General features: G+C 40.9%; 4 protein-coding genes across 4 annotated transcripts; 2 read left to right on the forward strand and 2 right to left on the reverse strand.

Moving 5' to 3' along the window:
• The first annotated feature begins 291 nt into the window (after window positions 1-291).
• On the forward strand, window positions 292-1,154 carry LOC133713960 (uncharacterized). Its single transcript, XM_062139976.1, has one exon. It carries the CDS (start codon window positions 552-554, stop codon window positions 1,005-1,007), a length of 456 nt encoding a protein of 151 aa, XP_061995960.1. The 5' UTR covers window positions 292-551; the 3' UTR covers window positions 1,008-1,154.
• A 7,467-nt stretch (window positions 1,155-8,621) lies between these two features.
• Window positions 8,622-11,069, forward strand: LOC133715530 (staphylococcal-like nuclease CAN2). The gene is made up of 9 exons (XM_062142048.1): window positions 8,622-8,897; window positions 9,065-9,120; window positions 9,226-9,340; window positions 9,454-9,564; window positions 9,672-9,859; window positions 9,973-10,029; window positions 10,111-10,270; window positions 10,363-10,431; window positions 10,627-11,069. Exons 1-9 carry the CDS (start codon window positions 8,748-8,750, stop codon window positions 10,723-10,725), a joined length of 1,005 nt encoding a protein of 334 aa, XP_061998032.1. The 5' UTR covers window positions 8,622-8,747; the 3' UTR covers window positions 10,726-11,069.
• Window positions 11,070-12,541: 1,472 nt separating this feature from the next.
• Window positions 12,542-13,795, reverse strand: LOC133715414 (uncharacterized). The gene is made up of 3 exons (XM_062141903.1): window positions 13,310-13,795; window positions 12,857-12,926; window positions 12,542-12,767 (listed from the first exon to the last, which is right to left on the reverse strand). The coding sequence occupies exons 1-3, from the start codon at window positions 13,652-13,654 to the stop codon at window positions 12,715-12,717; spliced, it is 468 nt and encodes a 155-aa protein (XP_061997887.1). The 5' UTR covers window positions 13,655-13,795; the 3' UTR covers window positions 12,542-12,714.
• A 5,736-nt stretch (window positions 13,796-19,531) lies between these two features.
• LOC133715975 (wound-induced protein 1) lies at window positions 19,532-20,470 on the reverse strand. Its single transcript, XM_062142697.1, has one exon. The coding sequence runs from the start codon at window positions 20,174-20,176 to the stop codon at window positions 19,835-19,837; it is 342 nt and encodes a 113-aa protein (XP_061998681.1). The 5' UTR covers window positions 20,177-20,470; the 3' UTR covers window positions 19,532-19,834.
• Window positions 20,471-21,359: the final 889 nt, after the last annotated feature.

The following is a 21,359-nucleotide window of genomic DNA, read 5'->3' on the forward strand; positions in this document are numbered from 1 at the left end:
TTTTGAAATCACTGTGCACCAATTTCCCTACGTTCTTTTGGCCTTGACGAGTAGGTTATCTGGATCCAGTCGGTCGAGAAATTATCAAAATTTTCTGTAAATTTAAGAATTACTCCTGTGTTTTTACTAGGGTTTATTTTTGAGCTAGCTTACTCTAATTTATGGCTCTTAACCAAACTAACTGAAAGTAGCTTAGTATCATTAAGAACCCATTGATTTTGAAGTAAATGGTCCTCCCAATTTGGTACTTTGGTACTTGATTTCTTAGCTCGGGATTAAGACACCACGCCACACCATGTGAAATTGCAAGGACACAAAACAGATGAACATACACCAACGACAATAATATTGCCATATGATTTCATGCCCATTTGGTGAACCACCCTTGTAAGGAAACCCATCAAGCTCAACCCCCAGCCAACCACCTTAATTAAGACCCTGAAGTAAATCCCTTGGCCTCCAGGCTCTTAGCATTATATTAGTTCCAGCTCTCCTCCATCCTCTGAATCTGAAATTAATCAAGGCCAATTTGCTTAGACCTCACCACAGAAATGGCTCTTGTGGAAGACAAGCGCGCAGGTGCTGAGATTGTGCATGGAGCTCAAGAGTGCTACCAACAGTCCATAGATCTCTTGGAAGAGCTGGGATTTCCCAAAGGTGTTCTTCCCCTGCAAGACCTGGTGGAGTGTGGAAGGGTGAAGGAAACTGGGTTTGTGTGGATGAAGCAGAAGGCGCCATACGAGCACTTCTTCGTTGGGTCGAACACGCGTGTGAGCTACGCGACTGAGGTGACTGCGTATGTGGAGAAGGGCAGGATGAAGAAGATGACTGGGATCAAGAGCAAGCAGGTGTTTCTTTGGGTGCCTATTAGTGAGATGACCATGGAAGAGCCAGCAACCAAGAAGATCACTTTCAAGACTCCGATGGGGCTCGGAAGGACTTTTCCGGTCACGGCTTTCATGACCGAGGAGGAGAAGCAGAAGTATCTGGAGAATAGTAATGAGTAAACTTGGGATGTCCAGCATGTTATAGATGGTGGTTAATCTCGACTTTGAGTATTCGGAATCCAAATCGGCAGTCTATGCAGACATAATGTGTTAGATTTTCCTACTTGTAATCTGAATCCATGATTCTATGAATGTTATTTTTGAGTTCGGGTATTGATTTGTTAAGTATTTAGACTTCTTAAAAAATTAAAATGGTATTATTTCAATAAAAGTGAGCTACAAGTCTCGAACATACTTCATCTCCACAAAAAATAGAGAAGGAAGATTGAGTTTTTGGTTCACAAATCAGATTGCAATTTGGTGCAATATCAGACTATCACTAATACTACTTGGCAATTTTACAATTTTCTTTATTTTAATTACTATATTACTTATATAAATAGTCAACTTGTTAGGAAATTTTCTTACAAAACGCTCATACAACCTACTATTGCGATCTGGACAATAACTTGACTATTCATAACTTGATAAGCAACATTTTTATTCTCTTGTTTCATAACGACGAAGAAAATCAACATCATAAGCATCAGTTGATATACACAAAGCCAAACATCGTAGGCATTATTGATATACACAAAACCAAAATTGCGAAATCTAAACACAAAATGCAGCGAAAAGCAATCTTGTGTCTGTCTTCTTCCGCTACTGGGATCTGATGATAACCAGCGGTCCCATCCATAAAGGATAAGAGTTCGTGACCAGCTACTGCAACTACAACATATCCACAACCGGCATGGGGTAAACATATTTAGGAATAGCGTTGTTGAGATCCTGGTAATCAACGCATACCCTCATTTTGCCGTTCTTCTTTCGAACAGGCACAACGTTGGATAGCCACTGATTATACTTGGCGACCCTAATGATTCCAGACTTGTGCATTTTCTCGACTTCTTCCTTAACCAAGACTTGGGTCTCTGAATTCATTCGCCTGGACTCCTACTTCACCGGCTTTGGATCTGGGATGGTTGGCAGCTTGTGGCACACCAAATTAGGTGCTAAGCCTGGCATGTCTTCATATTTTTCATCGAAACAATCCTTGTACTCCTGCAACAAGTCGATGAGTCCCTGTTTTTCTCCGGGCTCTAAATTCGCACTGATTGTCACTTCCATTGGCTCAGCTTCGGTTCCCAAGTTCACTTTTTCTATAGGATCTCTGACTTTTGGCGGACTATCATCCAATGCTGCCGGGGCTAATTGGATTGGTTCCTCCTCTTCTTCATGATCAAAGAATTCTTCATTAACGTACTCCAGTTTGGCTATTCGATCGTAGGCCTCCCTTTCAATTAAATTTGAAGACAGTCTGCCATATAAAGAATGAAAGGCCTCTATCTCTTCTCCTGTCGGGTCGCAATACATTAGATAGCGTCTAGAGATGGCACAACGTGGCCAGGCCTGTCGAGGTCTCCTTTCGCGAGCGTCAAACCCCATTGTGCTAGTTCAGAGGTCGTCACCCCCGTGGAGCGGCCCTTGTTATCGATGCCACAGACCTGTAACGGAGTAATTGGCTCCAGGTAATACCTTACATCTACGTAGTTCGCGAAGACGAGGAATGGTCACGGGTCTGCTTTGATCACTTCCGCTTTGTCTGCGACCCTATCCCACATGATCAGCTCCTGGTGAAGGGTGGAAGGAACACAATAGCTCCTATGAATCCAGTCGCGACCCAAGATTGCGTTGTAGGTCACGTAGCTGTCCGTAATGAAGAAAGCGTAGACACCTTCTGCTGAACCCACCTAGATTTGCAAGAAAAGCAAACCTAGTGTCCTGGTCACTGTCCCCGCGAAATTCTTGAGGGTAAGGGATGGATTGGATCTTCTCCTTCTTGATCCCTAGTAGGTGCATGGTTCTGGTAGTCATGACGTTAACTGCCGCACCTATGTCTACCATAATCTTACTGACTTTGACACCGTTGATGTCAGCCGTGATGTATAAGGGTCTCATGTGTTGTACCATTACTGGTGCTGGCTTGCTGAAACCCATGCACTGGCCCCTTTCACTGGCGTCTTCTATCTTCTTCTCATTAATTTCCTCCGCCGCAGATTCTTTTGCTGCAGATTCCTTCTTGAACGTTGAAGCTACTGAGGTGACTTCAAGTGATCGCTTGCCCTGCAATTCGCTCTCCTCCACCTGGCATTCTTGAGCCTCTACTGGTAAGGCATACCTGGCTGGTAATACGTACACCATGCTGCATGTAGTATCTACCAACTCTAGTTCTTTTGCTGGGAAATTCAAGTCAACTTCTTCAGCAAACTTTTCTCCGACGTAGGCGACCAACGAACCTTCTTCCATAGCCATACTATGATCTTACTCATCCGCTTTGAAGGGAGATTCCTTCCGTGGTGGGTCCTGCCTCTACTCCGTTACTGAAGCGTCTTCTGAGGTTGCAACCACTATACTCTGAATCTTCTTAGGCCTCCACTGTACGGTCGCGGACGAATTCTCTTTGCCCCCCAGTCTCTCCAAAACTAAGGGTTTACTGTCTCGCTCCTCGTGGGACAGTCTACGCCAGACACTTGATTTCTGTATTGGTGGGGATCTCTGGTTCGCGGATGGCGGAGAACTTCTCCTAGCGATTCTACTGAAGATACTGGGCTTTGATATTTCCCTGGGGATTTCACAAACTGAGAGGGTTGCCTTAGGATGTCTCCGAAAAACTCATGGGATAACTAGAGGTTTGGCGGCCAACGCCTCCATATGTCTTTGGTATTGCCCTGGGGATTTCACCAACTGCGAAGGTTTGATCAGTCCTTGGTCCAAGGCTTCCAGCGTCCGTTTCGCTTCTCCAAATCTTCGCTGCAGCTTTCGCTTCCTTGAAGAGCTAATTTCCACGGCCTTGCCCTTCTCCTTTGTATAAAATTTTCCTTCCTTGATGATGGATGTTAGCGCCGGAGGGATATAGGGCTTGCTCAGGACATCCTGCTGCTTGTCTGCTTCTCGGATGTTTGTCCTCCTTTCATCTTTTGCAGTTTTCAACTTTTTGAACAAGTTCGAATCGCTTGGAGAAGACGACTCCCCCAATTGGCTCTTTTCCCTAGGGCTGAAGGGTTGGAAATTCCTGGCAGACGATCCTAGTTTAATTGGTGGAAAGGATCTTAAGCGGAAAGTCTGCTCATCTTCCTCGCGGGGTTCCTGGATGCTGCACTCTTCCTTGCATCACGAACAGAGATACACGGGCGAGACTTTCCTACTGGATCTTGACAGCGTCTTTGCATTGCTTCTTACACTCTCATCCCCTTTTTCCTTCGCGATGGGATCTAAGGTCTGCTTCTCTACACCTTCATCACTCCACACTATCAGCCCATATTGATCCCAGTGTCAGGGAAGGGGTTCAAGTAGACCTGCGCCGCCGCGGTTGTTGGCGATTCCACTTGTATACTGCCATTGTTCAACCAGACTTGGATCTGGTCCTTCTGCTTTACGCATTCAGCAGTGGTATGGTTCCACAAATTATGGAACTTGCAGTATCTCTTCCCTTTCAGCTGATCTGGCCTGGAGAAAGGTCCAAAGTCTATCTTCACCAACTTCGCGGCCAACATCTCGTCCAGGATCTCATGCGCTTTGTTCGCATCATAGGTATAGCTCGCGAATTCAGGCTTGGTAAACGCTGTTGACCTAAGCTTGATAGGCTCCTTACTCAGCTTGAGCTATTTAAGGGTCGAGCCCTTCTTCTCAGTCAGCTCTAACGCAGATACCTCACCTTCTTCAGGATCCTCATCTTCTTCCGCTGGGGGCACTTCCTCGCTCCGATAATAAGGGTCGTAAGCAGTTGACCCATAACTCATAGCGGCTACTACCCTATGCTTTCCTGGGATATAAGTCCCCTTAGAAGCATTCTTCCTTGCATCCATCTCTCTGAGCAGGTGCTCGAAACTCCCTACTGCTGTGATTAGTTCCCCCATAGAGTTGAACATGCTCCCATGTTGCTTCTTGCGTTGGCGAGGCTCTAAACTCTTGATTGCCAACTTCACCAGCTCCTTTTCTAGCAAGACCATGTTCAACTTCCCTTTCTGGATCTGGAAGCGTTGAAGATAGGCAACGGCAGACTCAGTGGGCTGCTGAGCCATCTGGGTGAGTGAAGCCAAGTCGACTTCGGGTTCGATAGTCCAGAAAGTTTCCCTGAACAGCTTTTCCATCGCGAGCCAATTCGCCACTGATCCTGCTGGTAGCTTGGTAAACCAGTTGAAAGCAGCCCCTGATAAAGAAATAGCAAAAATCTTGCACTTGAGGCTGTCATCATTCTGATATTGGCCACATTGCACTCGAAACCTAGCCAAATGGGTCGCGGCGCTCTCGACCTCCTCCCTAAAAAAAGTTGAGAATATGCTGTTCTTGTACCCTCTGGGGTAGGGTGTGAGCATGATGTGTGGAGGAAAATGCCCCTTATAAACCGCTTTCCAGGTTAGGCTTTTGGTTTGCAGCCCTGATCATCTCCTCTAATTCGTCCCTTCTTACATATTCTGGATTAGGAGGAGCATGTGCTGCCATTTCGGCACCTAGCCGGGTAAGAGGTGGTGCTAGCACAACCTGGTTAGCAGGCACCGGGCTACTTATACGGATCGTATGAGGCTGGGGTGATGGTTGTAGAGTGATACCAGATCCTGGCTGGCCCTTCGCTACAACGGTGATTCTGACTAGATTTTTCCTATCTGGTCTATCCCGTAGTAGCCTTCTGCCAACTCTTGGAAGACATTCTCTGCTCCCTCGCTATCATACTGCGAGAGGCCAAAGAGATCGGTGGTGGTGCCATTGCCAAACTTCGCGATCATGCTTTGTTTCTCGCCAGTCAAAGGAACTCTCCCCTTGCTAAAGCTAGACTGAGCTTTGTCTTTATTAACTAGAGGGGTAGTCCCCACAAAAGGTATGGCAACATTGGTACTACTCCCTCTCTCTCTAGCATTTGAGGGTACGTACTTTCCTGACCCCATCGGTTGGCCATGCATGTTGAGGATTGCGCTGGGCTCACCAATTGCCTTTTTCAATACGTCTTGATCCAAGTCAGTCTTCTGCATGGCGACTTGTGTAGCTAAGCTAGATCCTTCATTGTGGATAGCTGCCACCTTTGAAGCAATATTTGTGGTCTGGGCGGCCTGGGCAGCTATCATACCTACGAGTTGTTCGTGGTTTTCTTTGGCTTGGCTTGCCATATCTTCTATGCGACCGCTAGAATTCAGCATATCTCGCCCGATTCGCCTGACTATGTTGCAGGTAGCCCATTTTGTAGCCGCGAAATCCCTGCTCGTTTTATCCCAGAATGCGGTATTGTTGGTCGACATGATGGCTAACTGCTCCTCTATGCTCGCATCTTTTGGAATGAGGGTAGGTATGAACACATCAGTTGTCGAGTCCTCCAAGTCAATGTAGGTGTCGATAGAAATATCACTGACCTCCCTAGGTTGGGTGGTGGCAAGGTTATCGCCCCTAGGAGCAGGCTGAGGGCCTATTCCCTGCTCAGGATTCGTCATCTCTGATGATGGTAGGCTGAGAGAAAATCTTCTTGTAACTTGCTCTTCAGAAAGACCTCGACAATCCACACAAGAGTGCGGCTTGTAACTGGAGGTCTTATGCTTTGAGCAGTTGACGTAAACCTTCTGGTAAGGATTACTGCTTGACTTCCCAATGGTGATGGACTCGAAGGCACTTTATTGAAAATGTCCCACTGAGCGTGCCATAATGTTTGGCTCCAGCTTTACTTGGTCAACAGTCTCTTTTGAGTGATGTAGTGATTGTGCGGGCGTGCCAACACCGTGGGGTGTAGTCGTCAGGGATGTCCCTTGACCTGGCTTCTTTTTGAGCGACTGTGGACGAGGAGAGCACCAACCTCATCACGGAGTTCTTTTCTATGCCTCGTGAGTGAGGACTTTTGCCTGGTCTCTTCGTATCACCAAATTGATACTCAATATCGTAGATTGAGCAGAGCAATTACTGGGAAGTAGGAGAGAAGCAGGGGTTTTGCTAAAGCGTGACTTTAGCTTCGCTAGTTCGCGAGGGTGTTACCCTAGCTTTGCTGGTTCAACTGATGTTGATGGCAGACTGCTCCGAGGGAGGCTTTGCCTGAAGTGTGGTCACCGGTGCTAAAGCGTATCTTTAGCTTCGCGAGGTTGCAAGGGATAGGTTGGTTGTTTCAACCAAAGTTGAGGGATAGCTTGGCTGTTTCAATCGAAGTTGAGGGACAGGTTACTCCAGAAAGACTTTGATAATCTGTAGAGATTAATTCATTGATTCATTGTCCTTGTTTTTTCGCTTTAGCCCTGGATATAGGCCATTATGTGAATTCCCGATCCCCACAAAGGTAAAAGTATTATATTCTGGGCCATAGGTATTGGCCCTGAAATAAATTACCTTGGGAATCTTGCAGCCACCATAGATAGATAATTGTTAATTATCTGGTGGTCTAGATATAGCTAAAATATAAGTAAAGCCGACTACTTATTGGATGCGAACGGTTGGAATATGCTATTTTAACATATCCTTGTGAGCGTTCCGCAATGGTGGCGCACTTATATAGGCATGATGATATATTCCTGCTTCTCTGCAATTAAAGGTGTTGTCCAGTTTAGCACGCCCAGCACACTCCCTTAATTGCGCAAGAAAACCTTCGCTGTCTTTCCTGACTCCCACGTGCGTAGAGAATCTTAATGATTACTCGGGGTGGCCTGTGCAAAATGGGCTTTCTATGGGCCTTCTCCGACATCTGTCGAGAATCATGTAGTTTGGGCCGCTGACAACGGCCCGCTATGCTTAATCCATTAAAGGATTTTGCCAAAAATACTTTTTGGGCTCAAACAGTACGGTGCCTCCTTTTCTTATACACCATGCAATACGTAGTAATACGAGTACGTATGATTATCAGACATACGTTGTTGTTTCAATTTGTCTTGAAAAAAGTGGTCTTCATTTCTAAATAGTGGCTCTAATGAGATTAGAGAATTCAAAAAATGAGCGGAAATTTGGCTATATTTAAATAAAATTGGCCAAATTTGAGGGAAAGAATTGTTTTTGCTAAAAAATAACATACCTAGATTTTCGACATATCCAAATAGTGACCCAAACACGCTTGAATCTAGTTTAAAGTTAGCTTCGTACTTGATCGACATGCTTCAAGCTGAGTTTAAATGATGAGGCTGTAAACTATATATATATATATAATAAGAGTGTGTACAATTGTCCATAATTATCAATAACTAATTTTGAGTCTCCTAGCCTTTAACTTGGATCTTCAAATAACCACCTTATAAACTTGTTTCAAAATGTTAGCCTTTCGGCTATGGTTAAGACATCAGGAATACATAGAAACCAAACATCAAAGCTTAGGCTTGCCTCAAAAGTTTCTTTGCACCAGCTGCAAAAAGAAACCCAACATCTAAAAGTGAATAACAAAACTAGAGATTACTCCATCATCATCATTACTTCAAAAAGCTTAACAAGGTTTTATAGTATAGTTGAGGCCAAACAGATCACATTATATGATTTGCCTCGAAAACTGAAAGCCGATTTATTTAAGATATAACCGTTGACCAGAATACCTCATGGTCAACCACTTGTCCTTCCCCCATTGGTGCGTTGCCTGGCCTACGTTATAGCTTCTCCCCCATTTAGGTCCTGTTGTTTTATTAGCTTTGTGCTTTACCGATTGGCAATTTGGTTGAAAAGCTCTCATCTTTGCTTCTTTATTCAGCTTCTCTCAACTTTTGCTTGTAGCTGAGCCCACCTGAGGGATCAGATTACCAACAACATTGCACAATGGGAAACGCCTTTAGGCTTCTTTACGGTCATTGCTGCAAGCCCACCACCACAGACTCCGATTCTCTTGGCCCCCACGGCGTTTCCGCCGCCACTGTCGGCGTTTCGGCTCTCGCCCACGATCTCTTCCACTTTGAGAACACCGCCCAGGTACGTTTCCGAAACTTTTCGGCTATACAAGGCTTAAATTTGAGTGAGAATATTGTACACACATGCATAGTGATATATGAAGTTTCTGCCTTTCTGGGTTTTGTTAATGTTGATCCAATCAAGTAAAGTTGACTTTTTTTAATTTATTTTTTGTAACTGTGATTAAGGTCCCAGAAGGACTGAATCAGCATGTAGTTTCATCCAAGAAAGCTCAAGCTAACTGGTGAGTGATGATCAAAATCTATGTCATTAGTTTAGAAATGAGAGAGAAAAAATTGGTTTTCAAAGATTTGATCTTTTATGTGTCTGAATTTCAAAATGTGTGAAGGTATAGAAAACTAGTTGAGAGCTGGCGAGAAGCGAGGCCACCACCAATAACAGCTGAAGAAGCAGCTAGGCTTGTTATTCAAACCCTCAAGAATCACCAAAAGGCTGATGTTGAGGTACATTTTAAAAGCATTGCTGTTAGAATGTTCGGCTTGTTGTATAATGCTAATTACTATGATGGAATTTAGTGACATATATAGAAATGTTTTTGTGCTTGTTTTGGTTATAGGGATTATTGGCTTTCTATGGTCTCCCTCTTCCTCATACTCTGGTCCAACTTTCGGCTGGGGTCCCAACTTCATTGCCTCAAGGAGTGAAGTATGAATTCCAGACACTACCGGTAATAAAAACAGTATTGGTTATTTGCTTTCTTAGTACTCATTTTTGGCTGGACCAAGTGTTTTTGAACTAGTTCTGATGGGTAAATCATTTTTGATGAAACCACAGGTTGATGCAAAAGCAGTTCAAGATGGCGATTCAGTGACAGTCTATGTAAGTACAGCAGATCCCAGGGAGTCATCATGTGTTCCGAGCGAGGTACAGATGGCGACCATCCAAAGATCAAAAGCTCGCGAGAAGAAGAATTATACCAAGGCAGATGCACTTCACAAAAAGATCACTGACGCTGGATACCGGTTGGATATTCATATGCCCTCTTAATAAAACTCTTTTAATTGGTCATTTGGATTTACTACCATGTAGATTTCAGAAGAAAGGTTGTCAAAATTGCTTTTCACTCTCCATTCAGGGTATTGCAATTTCAAAACGAGGATGTCCTTGCACGAAAGTATAGGATTCGACTGAGGTAAGATTATCAGCTTATAGGAGTTCAACTAGCTGCAGGTTTTTCTACTAGTGAAAGTTAATTCATTCTAAGATAAAACAGGGGTATAGATGCACCAGAGGGTAAAATGCCTTATGGAAAAGAAGCCAGAGATGAGCTGGTTAAGCTTCTTCAGGGAAAGTGTTTGAGGGTCCTTGTCTATGGGGTAGATCGTTATGGCCGTGTTGTAGGTGACATATATAGCAATGGCATATTTGCACAGGTACTATATGATACCTAATAGGAATCTATCTCTTCTTTATAGTTTATCCTATTATCAAGTCTTCTAATCTATCTCTTTTCCTTCTCAACTAGGAAGTAATGCTGAAGAAGGGTTGTGCATGGCATTACACAGCCTATGACCGACGCCCGGAACTTGCAAAAGTGAGTAATATCATATTACTATATGTACTAGCATTTTACCAAAGTCACATATTATGATAAAATTGTAAAGTAATCTACCATCTGAGAGTATTTATGTTTAAAATTGAAAGAAAAGCACTTCAAGAACAAACCCTTTTAAGTTTTATGTGTTACTTCCGCTTACAAAAATTTATTTCCATCTATCAAACATATCAGTGGGAGAGAGAAGCTCAAGTGAAGCGAGTTGGGTTATGGGCTTCATCAAACCCTGAGAAGCCATGGGAATGGAGAAAAGATAAACGTGAAGGCAGATGATCAATTGCTGACAATTGTAACTTATCCAAACCACGTCTACGGACGTCTGAATGGAAAAATTACTAAGACACAAGATTATGTCTTTAGTGCTGGATGGAAGGTCTGGTGAAGAATATCTTTTGTAGTATATGCAAGTGTTGTAAGAGTAATATCCATCTCAGTGGGTGTACAAAGTTACAAACAATGAACTGTATCTAGAGTGAGTTGTGTATTCCTGCCTGCCTGATAGTCTTTCAGTGTATTTGAATTGTAGAATGCTCTGTACCTAATTTTCTTTGCAATATTAGTACTAGAGAAAAAGATACATTCTCATAAATAAAACAATGTGCTAACCTTCTTATGCATAGCACTGCATTCTGATAGGGTAATATATTAGTACTAGAGAAGAAGACTAATGGCCTTTACAGATTCTCCTAATAAAGGTTCGTTCCCCTTTATATGCGATACACTCGGTTTGTTTCGATTGAAAAATACAAAACATATATGTTAAAAATACAAAACATATATGTTTGATCTTTTTCTTTTTATAATTACAAGAGACGATTTGTTGAGGACTTGATTATATTTGTCATGCCAAGCTACACTCATTTTCATTGGCTAGTTGACGATTGAAAAAGCATTATATTTGAAAGCTTTTTCTTACTTGTGCTTTACTACATTGCTACAAAAATCAAACACTTCTGAAAAGAGAATACAATTTTTTGGTGGAAGCTCAATTATAAACATCTATATGCGGTCCATATGCGATTGATTCACATATAAATTACAAAACAAGCTGACAAGAGATTTTGATTCAAGGTGCCAGCAAACTTTAATTAGGCTGGAGCAGTGGTCCAATCAAAGTTGTGCTATTTGATTTATTAGTTTTCTCCAATATCACACCATCACACCCAGTGTAAATATTAACCATATGAAAAGTTGTTTCACCAGTGAAAATTGATAAGTTGTACTCCCTATTGTATATACAAAAGTGTCATTTATATGTAAGTTGAGGCGCCGATAAAATCATCTTTCACGCTAATTCCATTTTTCAGTGAATCATGATCATTAACATAGTAGTGTTCCCCTATGAAAATACAAATTTTATGATTTATGCTAACAGATGAAGCATGTTGACAAGCCCACAGGTTGAGGTTTGCAGATGGCGAAATAGTGACAATCATGTTAGTAATCACAGCAGATCCCAAAGAGTCATCCTGTGTTCTGGGTTCCGAGCGAGGTAAAACTAAAGAGGAAATCTCTACTGGTAAAGTATACACTTACTGAACATCATGGACATTCTTCTCATCTCTTCAAGTATCATGCTGACAATTCAAGCAGGCTGAGAGGATCACCTCATTCTTAGGTACATGGAGGTGAACCAACACTGTATAACCTAGAGGCTGCTCTTCTTGAAGTGTCCAAAACCATTGCCATCAGTACAGTTCTACATCTGGAGAAGATATCCACTGCCCTCAAAACCAACATTACATTATCGTACCTGATATGCTTTGAGATTTATTCGAATCACGTTTATGTGAATTGCAGAACGATCTGCATTACTCTTTGCTGTCTAGTTTTATTTTAGTAAGAGTTGTTAATAACAAAATGTCGCAGGAAAACATTTACTACACATTTCTATAGAAATTCCTTCCCATTTAATCTAGCAGCTAATTTCTTGGTGACCAGAATGCGATACCCCTTAATACAAAAGCTTCATGTAACTCCACAAAACTAAGTTCTTATACAGCTATAATAAGAACTACAACTCTTAATTTGTCATTATAGATTTCAGAACTCATTCACTTGCAAGTTGCATTAAAGGCATAACTTCATATAGATAACCAAAATACTTGCTTATGCAAAGTAAGGGTAGATATCAATTCTTATATTGCTGAGTTAGCAAGATCACATCAAAATCAAACCACAAAGCTTCTACATTAACAGTAAGAACGAAAGAAATTTAACCCAACCTCAAAAGTAATTTTGAAACGAAAGTGTAGTTGGCCTTTACTTTGCATCCTCTTCCAATTCATCCGAGTCGGAATCACTTGCGTGGTAACCTATCAGAGAACAACAAAAGATCAATTTAAACATGTCACAACTCACAACCAACCAATGATGCAACCAGAGAGAAGGAGACAGAGTCTACCTGGTTGCTTCTCGCTTACTTTCCAAACCGATCTTCGACTTCTTGAAGCTCTACTGATCCAAGCATGTCCCTAATATACAGATAAATCACTACCATCTTCAGAATGCACAATTCACAATTTCAGAACAAGAAAAGTGGACATCCTAAACATGATAACTTATAGTCTCATCTGCTCACAAAACACGAAAAGCCTAAAACTATCAAATGCTTCATTGCACAGAATCATACACTTACAAATCCACATTCTCTAAACTCATATACTAAATAACCATAATCATGTATCCAATCCTTGCATAAATTTCCCAGTTACCACATTAAGCACCCAGTTTCCTATACGAAAATAGACTACTTATAAGCCAAGAGATAACCAAAAACTGAGCAAAACCAAAGAAGCCCAAAAACGAAATGCAGAAAAAGATGTGAAATTGAAGCTAACCCAAATAAAAAACCAACCTTTTCTGGGTTTTTCTGAACACCATAGCCACTATGATACATCTGGCCCACCAAGACCTGCATTGCGGAGTCGCCGCCCTTGGCCTCCTTGAGCGTGTCCTGAAACCACCGCTTGGCGCAGTCCGATACGATCCGGGCCAGCGGGACCCGTCTCTGCTCTTCGGAGCTCTCCATCTTCAGCCCGGCTTTCTCCGGGTCGACCCGGAGAATACTACCCGTTTTCGCGGTTTGCGGCGGCGAAACCCGGACTTGGGTCGGGCGTTTCGGGGGGCGCGAGAACTTGTCGGAGGAGATGATTCGGGTCAAGTTTTGGAGCCGGGTCGAGGAAGGAAGTGACTTTCCCATTAAAGGTGGAATCTTTCTGGGTATTATGGATTGGATTTGTTATCTGGGTTTCATAGAATTAGTGGCTGCGTTTCTGGGATCTTCAAGTTCTTAACAACCTCCATTTTTCTTTTTCATGTTTGGAGTGGAAACCCAATTGAATTATATATTCAGACACGTGAGAAGCTCGTGCGTATGAGGTATATATATTGGTCTCTCTTTTGATGGACATGAGTTGGGTTGGGCTAATTGAAACTGACTTCTTTCTTTGTTAACCTACTTTCTTGGGTTTCAAGAACTGACAAAATCCACCATCGCCCAAACACCTAGGGTTTGCTTGATGAGTCATTGTTTTGGCGTTATTCCCAAGGACTACATGTGGTATTATCGGTGGCTTTTTATTGTCAATATGATGGCAGCGGTTTATCTTTGCACGTAGTCTGACTGTTTGGGGATACGGTGTTGATGAGGGTGACATGGTTATTTTCAGTGTTGGCGGTGAGAATTTACCGTGACTTTCGGGATTGGTCTCGTTTTGTAACTCTAAAAGATGGGGTATTAAGATGGTTAGGAATTGGGCTTGCTTGGCTCATGGATGTCATCATTGATGATCCACCCGTAACTCAAGCTATTTTTAGAGAGGAGAGTGGGGAACCTATGTTCACACTGATCATTCTCATATTGTGATTTAATAATAATTTACTAATAGACTATGTTCAAAAGTAATTGAACATAGACTTCTTTGGAAAATAGTTTAATTAGTCAAAGCACACGCATTCTGTAATCTGTGTAATTATGCTATTATAAAACAGTCTCCACCAAAACGTGGTTGATGCTCTGTTTTCATCCATCAAACTCTTATTTTCTCATGTGTTTCCCTCTTTTCAGGGTGTTTGTCGAAGCTCTTATCTAATTGTGCCTTTCTTATAAGGTTATGAGAAAAAACGTAAGAGCAAGTGCACCGGTGCTCTTTTGCCCGGGCACCACCTCAGCTTTCCTTGATTTTGACTGGCTATAATGAATATCAAGCTTCCACCGGTGCTTGCTTGACCGGGCAAGCTTTGGCTTTGCATGACCCAGGTCAAAAAAATGGGCAAGCAAATGACTAAATTCTTGACTGGGGGTGAGGGCTGCCAGCTCGGCTGAGGAGAGAGAAGAGAGAGTTTCAGGGGTGAAAGTGAAGAAAAGCAGAAAAATCTGTCCTTATGAAAAATGACCATAAATTTTTGCTATTTATAGAAAATTTTCAAATTTTCAAAAATTTATAACTAATTCATACGAACTCCGATTTTTGCATTCCACATATGCACGAATTCGTATCGACGATCTCTATAACTTTCATAAAGGAAGTTTTCCCAAATTATGTATGTGTAAAAAGTCGATTTTCGAGACCCCCCTAAAATTATATAATAATGAACAGTGTTGACCGGGCAAGAAAAACAACGAGTGTAAACCCATGTCCAGTGGCAGTGAATAGTAACTTGACTGGTCGAATTCTCGACTTCTCGACTTTACCTTTTCTTGACTACGGGTACACTTGCTCTAAGGTTGAATCTTTCTCCAATCCGGTGCTCATTAGTTTTTTCCTTCATTAGAGGAGAAAACATGCTTATCTTAAGCCATAATTAACAACTCTTTTACCAAAATATGGACAAGATCAAAGTTATTAAAGTCCCTTTGCCGGCTTAAAGCTTTATTGGACCTTAACTTGTACAAGCCGAATCAAAGTCTCACGTCATTAATTCGAAGACTTTTGGTACATGTTGCAGTACTTGTGTCTTGTTGTAATCTAAACACAATAGGATACATAATATATTAGCAGCTTGTAGATTGAAACTTGAGAAACCTTAATATACTACCTGAAAATCAGAAATACGTAAGTAAGTATCCGTACGTGATATGTAACGTGTCTATCTGTACAGTGTTAATTATATACTAATTAAGAAAAAGAAGACTGCATAACAAGGATTAAGAAACCTACAACTTGTTAATTGACCATTAATTACACGTAATTAATCATCCCCCACAATATAAGTACTAAAATTATCAAATACAAATATACAATAAACACCTAGGGTGCTTCTGTTAATCTCTACACGTAAGCTGATGCGTGTAATATATTAGGGCATCTTGTATTTTGATATAGACCTGAACATGCAAAGAAACTTACAATAACTTGTTAATCAACCATTTCTCAAATAATACTCACAAACATGAGCAATGAAATGATTGAAAACAGTAAACATATAGTGCAGGGTGACAAAGAACAATCAATAAATAATGACGTGTGAGACTTTGATTAAGAAAATAACGATAGTGATATCAACAATCCAAGATAAGACTAATCAGTAATCACTGAATGGATTTGAGTTTAGCTAGACATATGGCATTATACGCTATAATATGCGATAGATTTTTATCGAATATTAGCATCTTACCATAGGACTTTTTCTACTAATTAGATGAGTTTTCAAGTAACCTATCAATCAATTTCCGTAAGCGATCACTTAATTAACAACGATAATGGCCAAAGAAGTAGTCTTCATCTAATAGGAGCTGTAGATTATCAGCATGGCCCTAACATTATCATTTTTTTTTTAAATTCCAGTATCTCAAATTAGTCTATTCGATGTCCAGTTCTCCACGCATGCATGAACCGCAAATAGTTCAGGCCACTACCTTTGTTGGTTTTATTCTCTACTGAATATTATAGGGGAATCGATAATGCTGGATGGGTTTCTAGCTATTGGGCGTGCATGGACAATCTTTGTTGGGGTAAAGCAATTGAGAAACAGTTTGCTTTTCAATACATTTACTGAAAGTTTTTGATACTGCTGAGAATTATATGTACAATATATTCAAGGAATCTTTTGAAGATCATTGGAATAAATTCCAATCCAGATCCTTCTTCAAGTGTTGGATGAAAGGTTCCGAACTAGGTCCGAATCCACCTCACTCCACTCGATCAACTAGGAATATAGGTATAAATTTGTTCTTCAAAACCCTAGTTTCGATACAAAGAAGTTGAAATATAATCATACAAAGAAGTTTTCCCTACAAGTAAAATTGATAAGTACATGCAGTGAGTGGTGAATCATTCCCTAGATTGCTAAGTCTCCCATGCATATATAACTTTTATTTTTCAAGAGATAAAAGGCTAAGGGAAGTGATATTTACATACTCTTCTGTGTTAGAAATTATTAAGCACACACTCTTTGGGTGTTAATTATGACACAAAAATATGTATGTTTTACAAGATGTTCTCTTTATGTTTATTGTAATATGGGGTTCAGGCTTTATGTCCCCTCATGTATTCTACAATTTCATTAATCAAGATTTGAGGGTAGCCGCACCAGCCATATTTCAATATATATATATATATATATATATATATATATATATATATATATATATATATATTATGTTTTATATTTTTAAAGAAAAATGGTGTGTGAATATCATCTCCCATGATTAATAATTAGCTTTACTCATTTTCAGAGATGGTGCGCGCCATTGCTAGCTTTTATTATTTTATTTCTTAACATCAATTTTTTTTTATTCGCTTGATAATTGACAATTACTCACTCAATCATCCCTCACAATTATAAGCATTGAAATGATTTAAAACAATGAGCATATAGGGCAAGTAAATAAGGAATGATCTAATGAAGAAAAGAAAGAAAATATGACAGTGATGACAAGACAAAATTAAAGAACAAGACTAGTCATATTTCTTCAAGAATTACCAAATTAAAATGTGACTTTTTCTACCAAATAATTGAATGAGTTTTCAATTAAACTATCCAATGTCTTCCGTAATCGATCACTAAACACAGATCGAAATGGCCGAAGTAGTCTTTATCTAATAGGAGATTTAGGTTATCAAATATTGCATGGCTCTCTCATTATCATTTCCAGCATTTTTTGAATTCCAGCATCGCAAATCAAAATAAGTCTATATTCTAACTCTACGCATGAATTGCAAATAGTGCAAAGTACTATATTTATGGACCATCACCTTTTGTTGGTTTTATTCTCTACCTAATTGCAAATATATCGATACTAAAATTTGAGGATATATTACTAGTAATAAAGAACAGTTGTTAGAAACAGTTGATATGGGTGTTCCTAGTCTGCAATATCGGAATTATCGACAAATATTTCCATCTTTGGCATGATTACTGGAATTGATTGGATCAAATCATCTCTCTAGTGTTGGGTACCCGGAAGGTTCTAGACTAGGTTCAAATCCACCTCATGCCGCCCAACTCATCTAAAGTGAAAAGCAATTCAAGAATATTACCATATGTGAAGCATATATGTATCAACTATCAATTCCTAACTTTTCCCACATGGAGAAAATAGCTCAAAAAAGAGTAAAATATTATTGTAGAAGCAATCAAATTACTTAATCGATTCTTTATTCAATTTCATTTCAATAGTATGGGGGAATTTTAGGGAAGTCGAGAGTGACAACCGCGTTAGATTGATCCACAATATTTTCAATGAATAATTCCTAGCTTTCCACATCAATTGTAAGTTTGTAACATGAATATTAGTTAAGTTGTGTAATTTTCATAATAGTTGTTGGAGAGGCTTGGACGACCACGACCATGACCATCTATTCATGCGTTGCATAACTTGTAGTTTCTTAAATTAAAAAAAAAAAACTTTCTTAATCAGATCAAATATCTCCAATTAAAATAACAAAGCGATCTTAGGGCATCATACAATCATGTTCGATCGAATTTGAGGTTGGTGACAATGAAATCTAATAAACAAAACTCTTTGATGCATTCTATCGGGTTAGATTATCAGATCGGGTTTTTCAGGAACAATACGATAGAAATCCCCGAGCATTATTCGGTTGTTGGGGCCCGATTATAAGCAATCGGATGGAGATAACGTGATAAGGTCCCATGAAATGATGATCGCGTTGTCCTTGTGCTCCAACATGATGATATTGAACGATCTGATATGTTTCACTGTCCACGTGATCAAAGTTTCCCTCGAAGAACAGTGGACAATCCCAAACCTATGGAAATTGGACCATTTTGATTCTCCAACCCTAACTGGACCATTTTGATTTTCCAACCCTATCTATCTCCTCGTTCAAAATTCTTATCACTTTGTTTGAGAACCAACCATGGTCACGAGTCAGGTAGTCAACAATCACCACTTGAAGAAAGGAGTGACAATCGTGACTGTTGACTGTTGAGTTGCATATGTACACTCTTTCTGGGAAATTCAACCATTTTTTTTGTTCAATTTATCATTATTGATTGAGATGTAAGCGCTTTTCTTCCTTTGGGACAAGAACTTGGAGACTTGTAAACGGATGTTGGTTGTATGACTTTTATTTTTGTAGAATTAGTCAATTAGACTTGAACCTCCGTCGTAAAAAATGACTTCTTCATATTCATTAAAAAATTTAGCCGAAAATAGGCTTAACTTTCTAGTCAAATTATGATGTCAATATTGTTTAATGTGTTACAATACCTTAGAATTTTATGTAACCGTATGATAAGAACTACTAATCTTAAGTCCGGACTTGATTTTTTGACCACTTATCAAATCAATTGTCTTTAATTTAAAGCTTTCTAATTGACTCTAGCCAAACCGTGAAACAAATCAAGTTGTAACTCATCTTATCACTTGGTCTTTCGCTGATGAATTTTGCTCCGGCAATTCTCAAATAACTGTTAGTATAGATAATTTTCCTCTTATTAATTAAGATTATAACTTATTTCCAAAAAAAAAAAATTAAGGATATAACTAGGTGATTAAAATATGGTATCTGAGTTAAAATGCCGACTGTAATTGTAATTAGGTGGTTAATGAAAGTTAATTATCGCTAATCATCAGTCCAGATTCATTGCCAATACTAAACTCCACAGATTATCGAAAACACACGTTTTTATTGCTCGATAAGAATACCTTAACATAGACGCGTCAGGATATGACCAAAAGGCCCTCGACCCCATGGTTCCACCCAACACCAGCACACACACAAACAAACAACAAAACCAAACTAAACGACAACAACCCGAAACCAAACAAACAAATCCTTAACGGGTCTTACATCTCCGTGACCCCAGTAGCTTGCAGGAGCCACTCAGAGCACGACACGCAATCCCCCTCTTTATTTAGATAATAATAATACCTATTAAAAAGTAAAAACCACGCGCCACACGAACTGACTTAGATTGCGAGGACCAGACCCGGAACCGACTTCCCGACCCGGTTGGAGCTCTCCCAGACGGAGGGGCAGCGGTACGATGTAATCTCGGACGTCGATTTGGAGAACTTGGACGGTGTGGATTTGCCGGAGTTGCCGAGGCGGGTGACGGTGAGGGAAGTGTTGAAGTACTCCCTGACCTGGGTGATTATCCCATCCGTGACAGTCCAGGCGTGTACCCAGGAGATCTCCTGCTCTGGGTCACAGCCCTCCACTAGGACGACGGGGCCGACGGAGCAAATAGACTGAGGATTGAACAGAAACGACGCGTCGTTTTTGTTGTCGCAGCCGGTCAGCAGGCGCATCAAGAACTGGTGGGTCGGCGGACCATGGAACCACCACTCGAGGTCGGCGGCGAGGACGGCGTGCACGGTGGCCACGTCACGGGTGCTCAAGGCGTCATAGAGTTTGAGAACCAGCCGGTGATTGCTGGAATCGGAAGAAGAATCGTCGGTTTCTTGAGATAACGCCAGTTCTAGCCTAAGCCCACGAGGCGGGTGCTCAATATAGAGAGAGAGAGAGAGAGAAAGAGAGAGAGAGGAGATTTGAGTAATGGGGGAAGATGAAGATGAATGTGAAGAGAGAGAGAGAGAGAGAGAGAGAGTTGGGGTCTTTGTGTTGCAGATGAGGGTGGCTTTTATAGCCATGTGGAGGGGGTGATGAGGACGATGGGTTTGCAATACGCTGCAGCCGTTTTTACGTTTTTGTCGATCTTACCGACCAATGGGAACGGTTGAATTTGGAATGGGGGCGTGTGAGGGGGACGTGGCGTGTTTTGAGTGGTCTCGGTGTAGGGAACGTGTGGGGTGCAGTGCCGTATGGGAATTTTGGGCGCGTGCGAGGAAGGTGAGAAGCGAGGGAGGGGGCGAGGAGAGTGAGGGAGTCAAGCCAACTTTATCTGACAAAATCGACCCCACCATTTAAATCTAATTACTGCAATTTATGGGGTTTATGATTTTGCTAAGTAGGATTGACTTGATAATCTAATTACTTTACGCTAATGGGTTCCTGGTCAGTAGCCGCTCCTTTTTGGCCGGTCGTGGTCAGTAGCCTTTAACCACTACAAAATCAACGAGTCACTAGGTCGATTTTCTGTTACTGCTTGTTTTAAAGTTTACGATTTTTATGCTTTACGATAAAAGTTATACACGAGTCATTCATTTAAGACACGCGTTAAGTTTGATACAGAAAACGATTGAATATCTAGATATACATGCGTGGAACTTGGTCAGTTAGTCATACCAATATGTAGAAAAAAGAGACTGAAAAGCTAACTACCGTACTAGAGATTCTTACGTAGGCACCTGTGCCATGTGTCCGTAGAGCTAACCAATCAATGTACATGCAGGGGGTGTTTTGGGTATTTCACTTAATAAATTAAGGATAGCTTCAAATTTTTAAAAACTTGGTCCCATCTAGTTTCTGAGTTTTGATTGAACAGTTATACTAGACATGTAGCACAACTGCTCTGCGTAAGAATTTCTCCAA

This window comes from Rosa rugosa, chromosome 6, assembly GCF_958449725.1.
Source record: "Rosa rugosa chromosome 6, drRosRugo1.1, whole genome shotgun sequence".
Taxonomy (NCBI): Eukaryota; Viridiplantae; Streptophyta; class Magnoliopsida; order Rosales; family Rosaceae; genus Rosa; species Rosa rugosa.

What these genes read in the sequence shown, in the direction of transcription:
- LOC133713960 (XM_062139976.1), top strand. Translation starts at nt 552, where the DNA reads ATGGCTCTTGTGGAAGACAAGCGCGCAGGTGCTGAGATTGTGCATGGA.
- LOC133715530 (XM_062142048.1), top strand. Translation starts at nt 8,748, where the DNA reads ATGGGAAACGCCTTTAGGCTTCTTTACGGTCATTGCTGCAAGCCCACC. An exon ending in AAGAAAGCTCAAGCTAACTG is followed by an intron (nt 9,121 to 9,225) that starts GTGAGTGATGAT and finishes AAATGTGTGAAG; the next exon opens with GTATAGAAAACTAGTTGAGA. An exon ending in GACGCCCGGAACTTGCAAAA is followed by an intron (nt 10,432 to 10,626) that starts GTGAGTAATATC and finishes CAAACATATCAG; the next exon opens with TGGGAGAGAGAAGCTCAAGT.
- LOC133715414 (XM_062141903.1), bottom strand. Translation starts at nt 13,654, where the DNA reads ATGGGAAAGTCACTTCCTTCCTCGACCCGGCTCCAAAACTTGACCCGA. An exon ending in TTCAGAAAAACCCAGAAAAG is followed by an intron (nt 12,927 to 13,309) that starts GTTGGTTTTTTA and finishes TCTGTATATTAG; the next exon opens with GGACATGCTTGGATCAGTAG. An exon ending in AGTAAGCGAGAAGCAACCAG is followed by an intron (nt 12,768 to 12,856) that starts GTAGACTCTGTC and finishes GTTCTCTGATAG; the next exon opens with GTTACCACGCAAGTGATTCC.
- LOC133715975 (XM_062142697.1), bottom strand. Translation starts at nt 20,176, where the DNA reads ATGCGCCTGCTGACCGGCTGCGACAACAAAAACGACGCGTCGTTTCTG.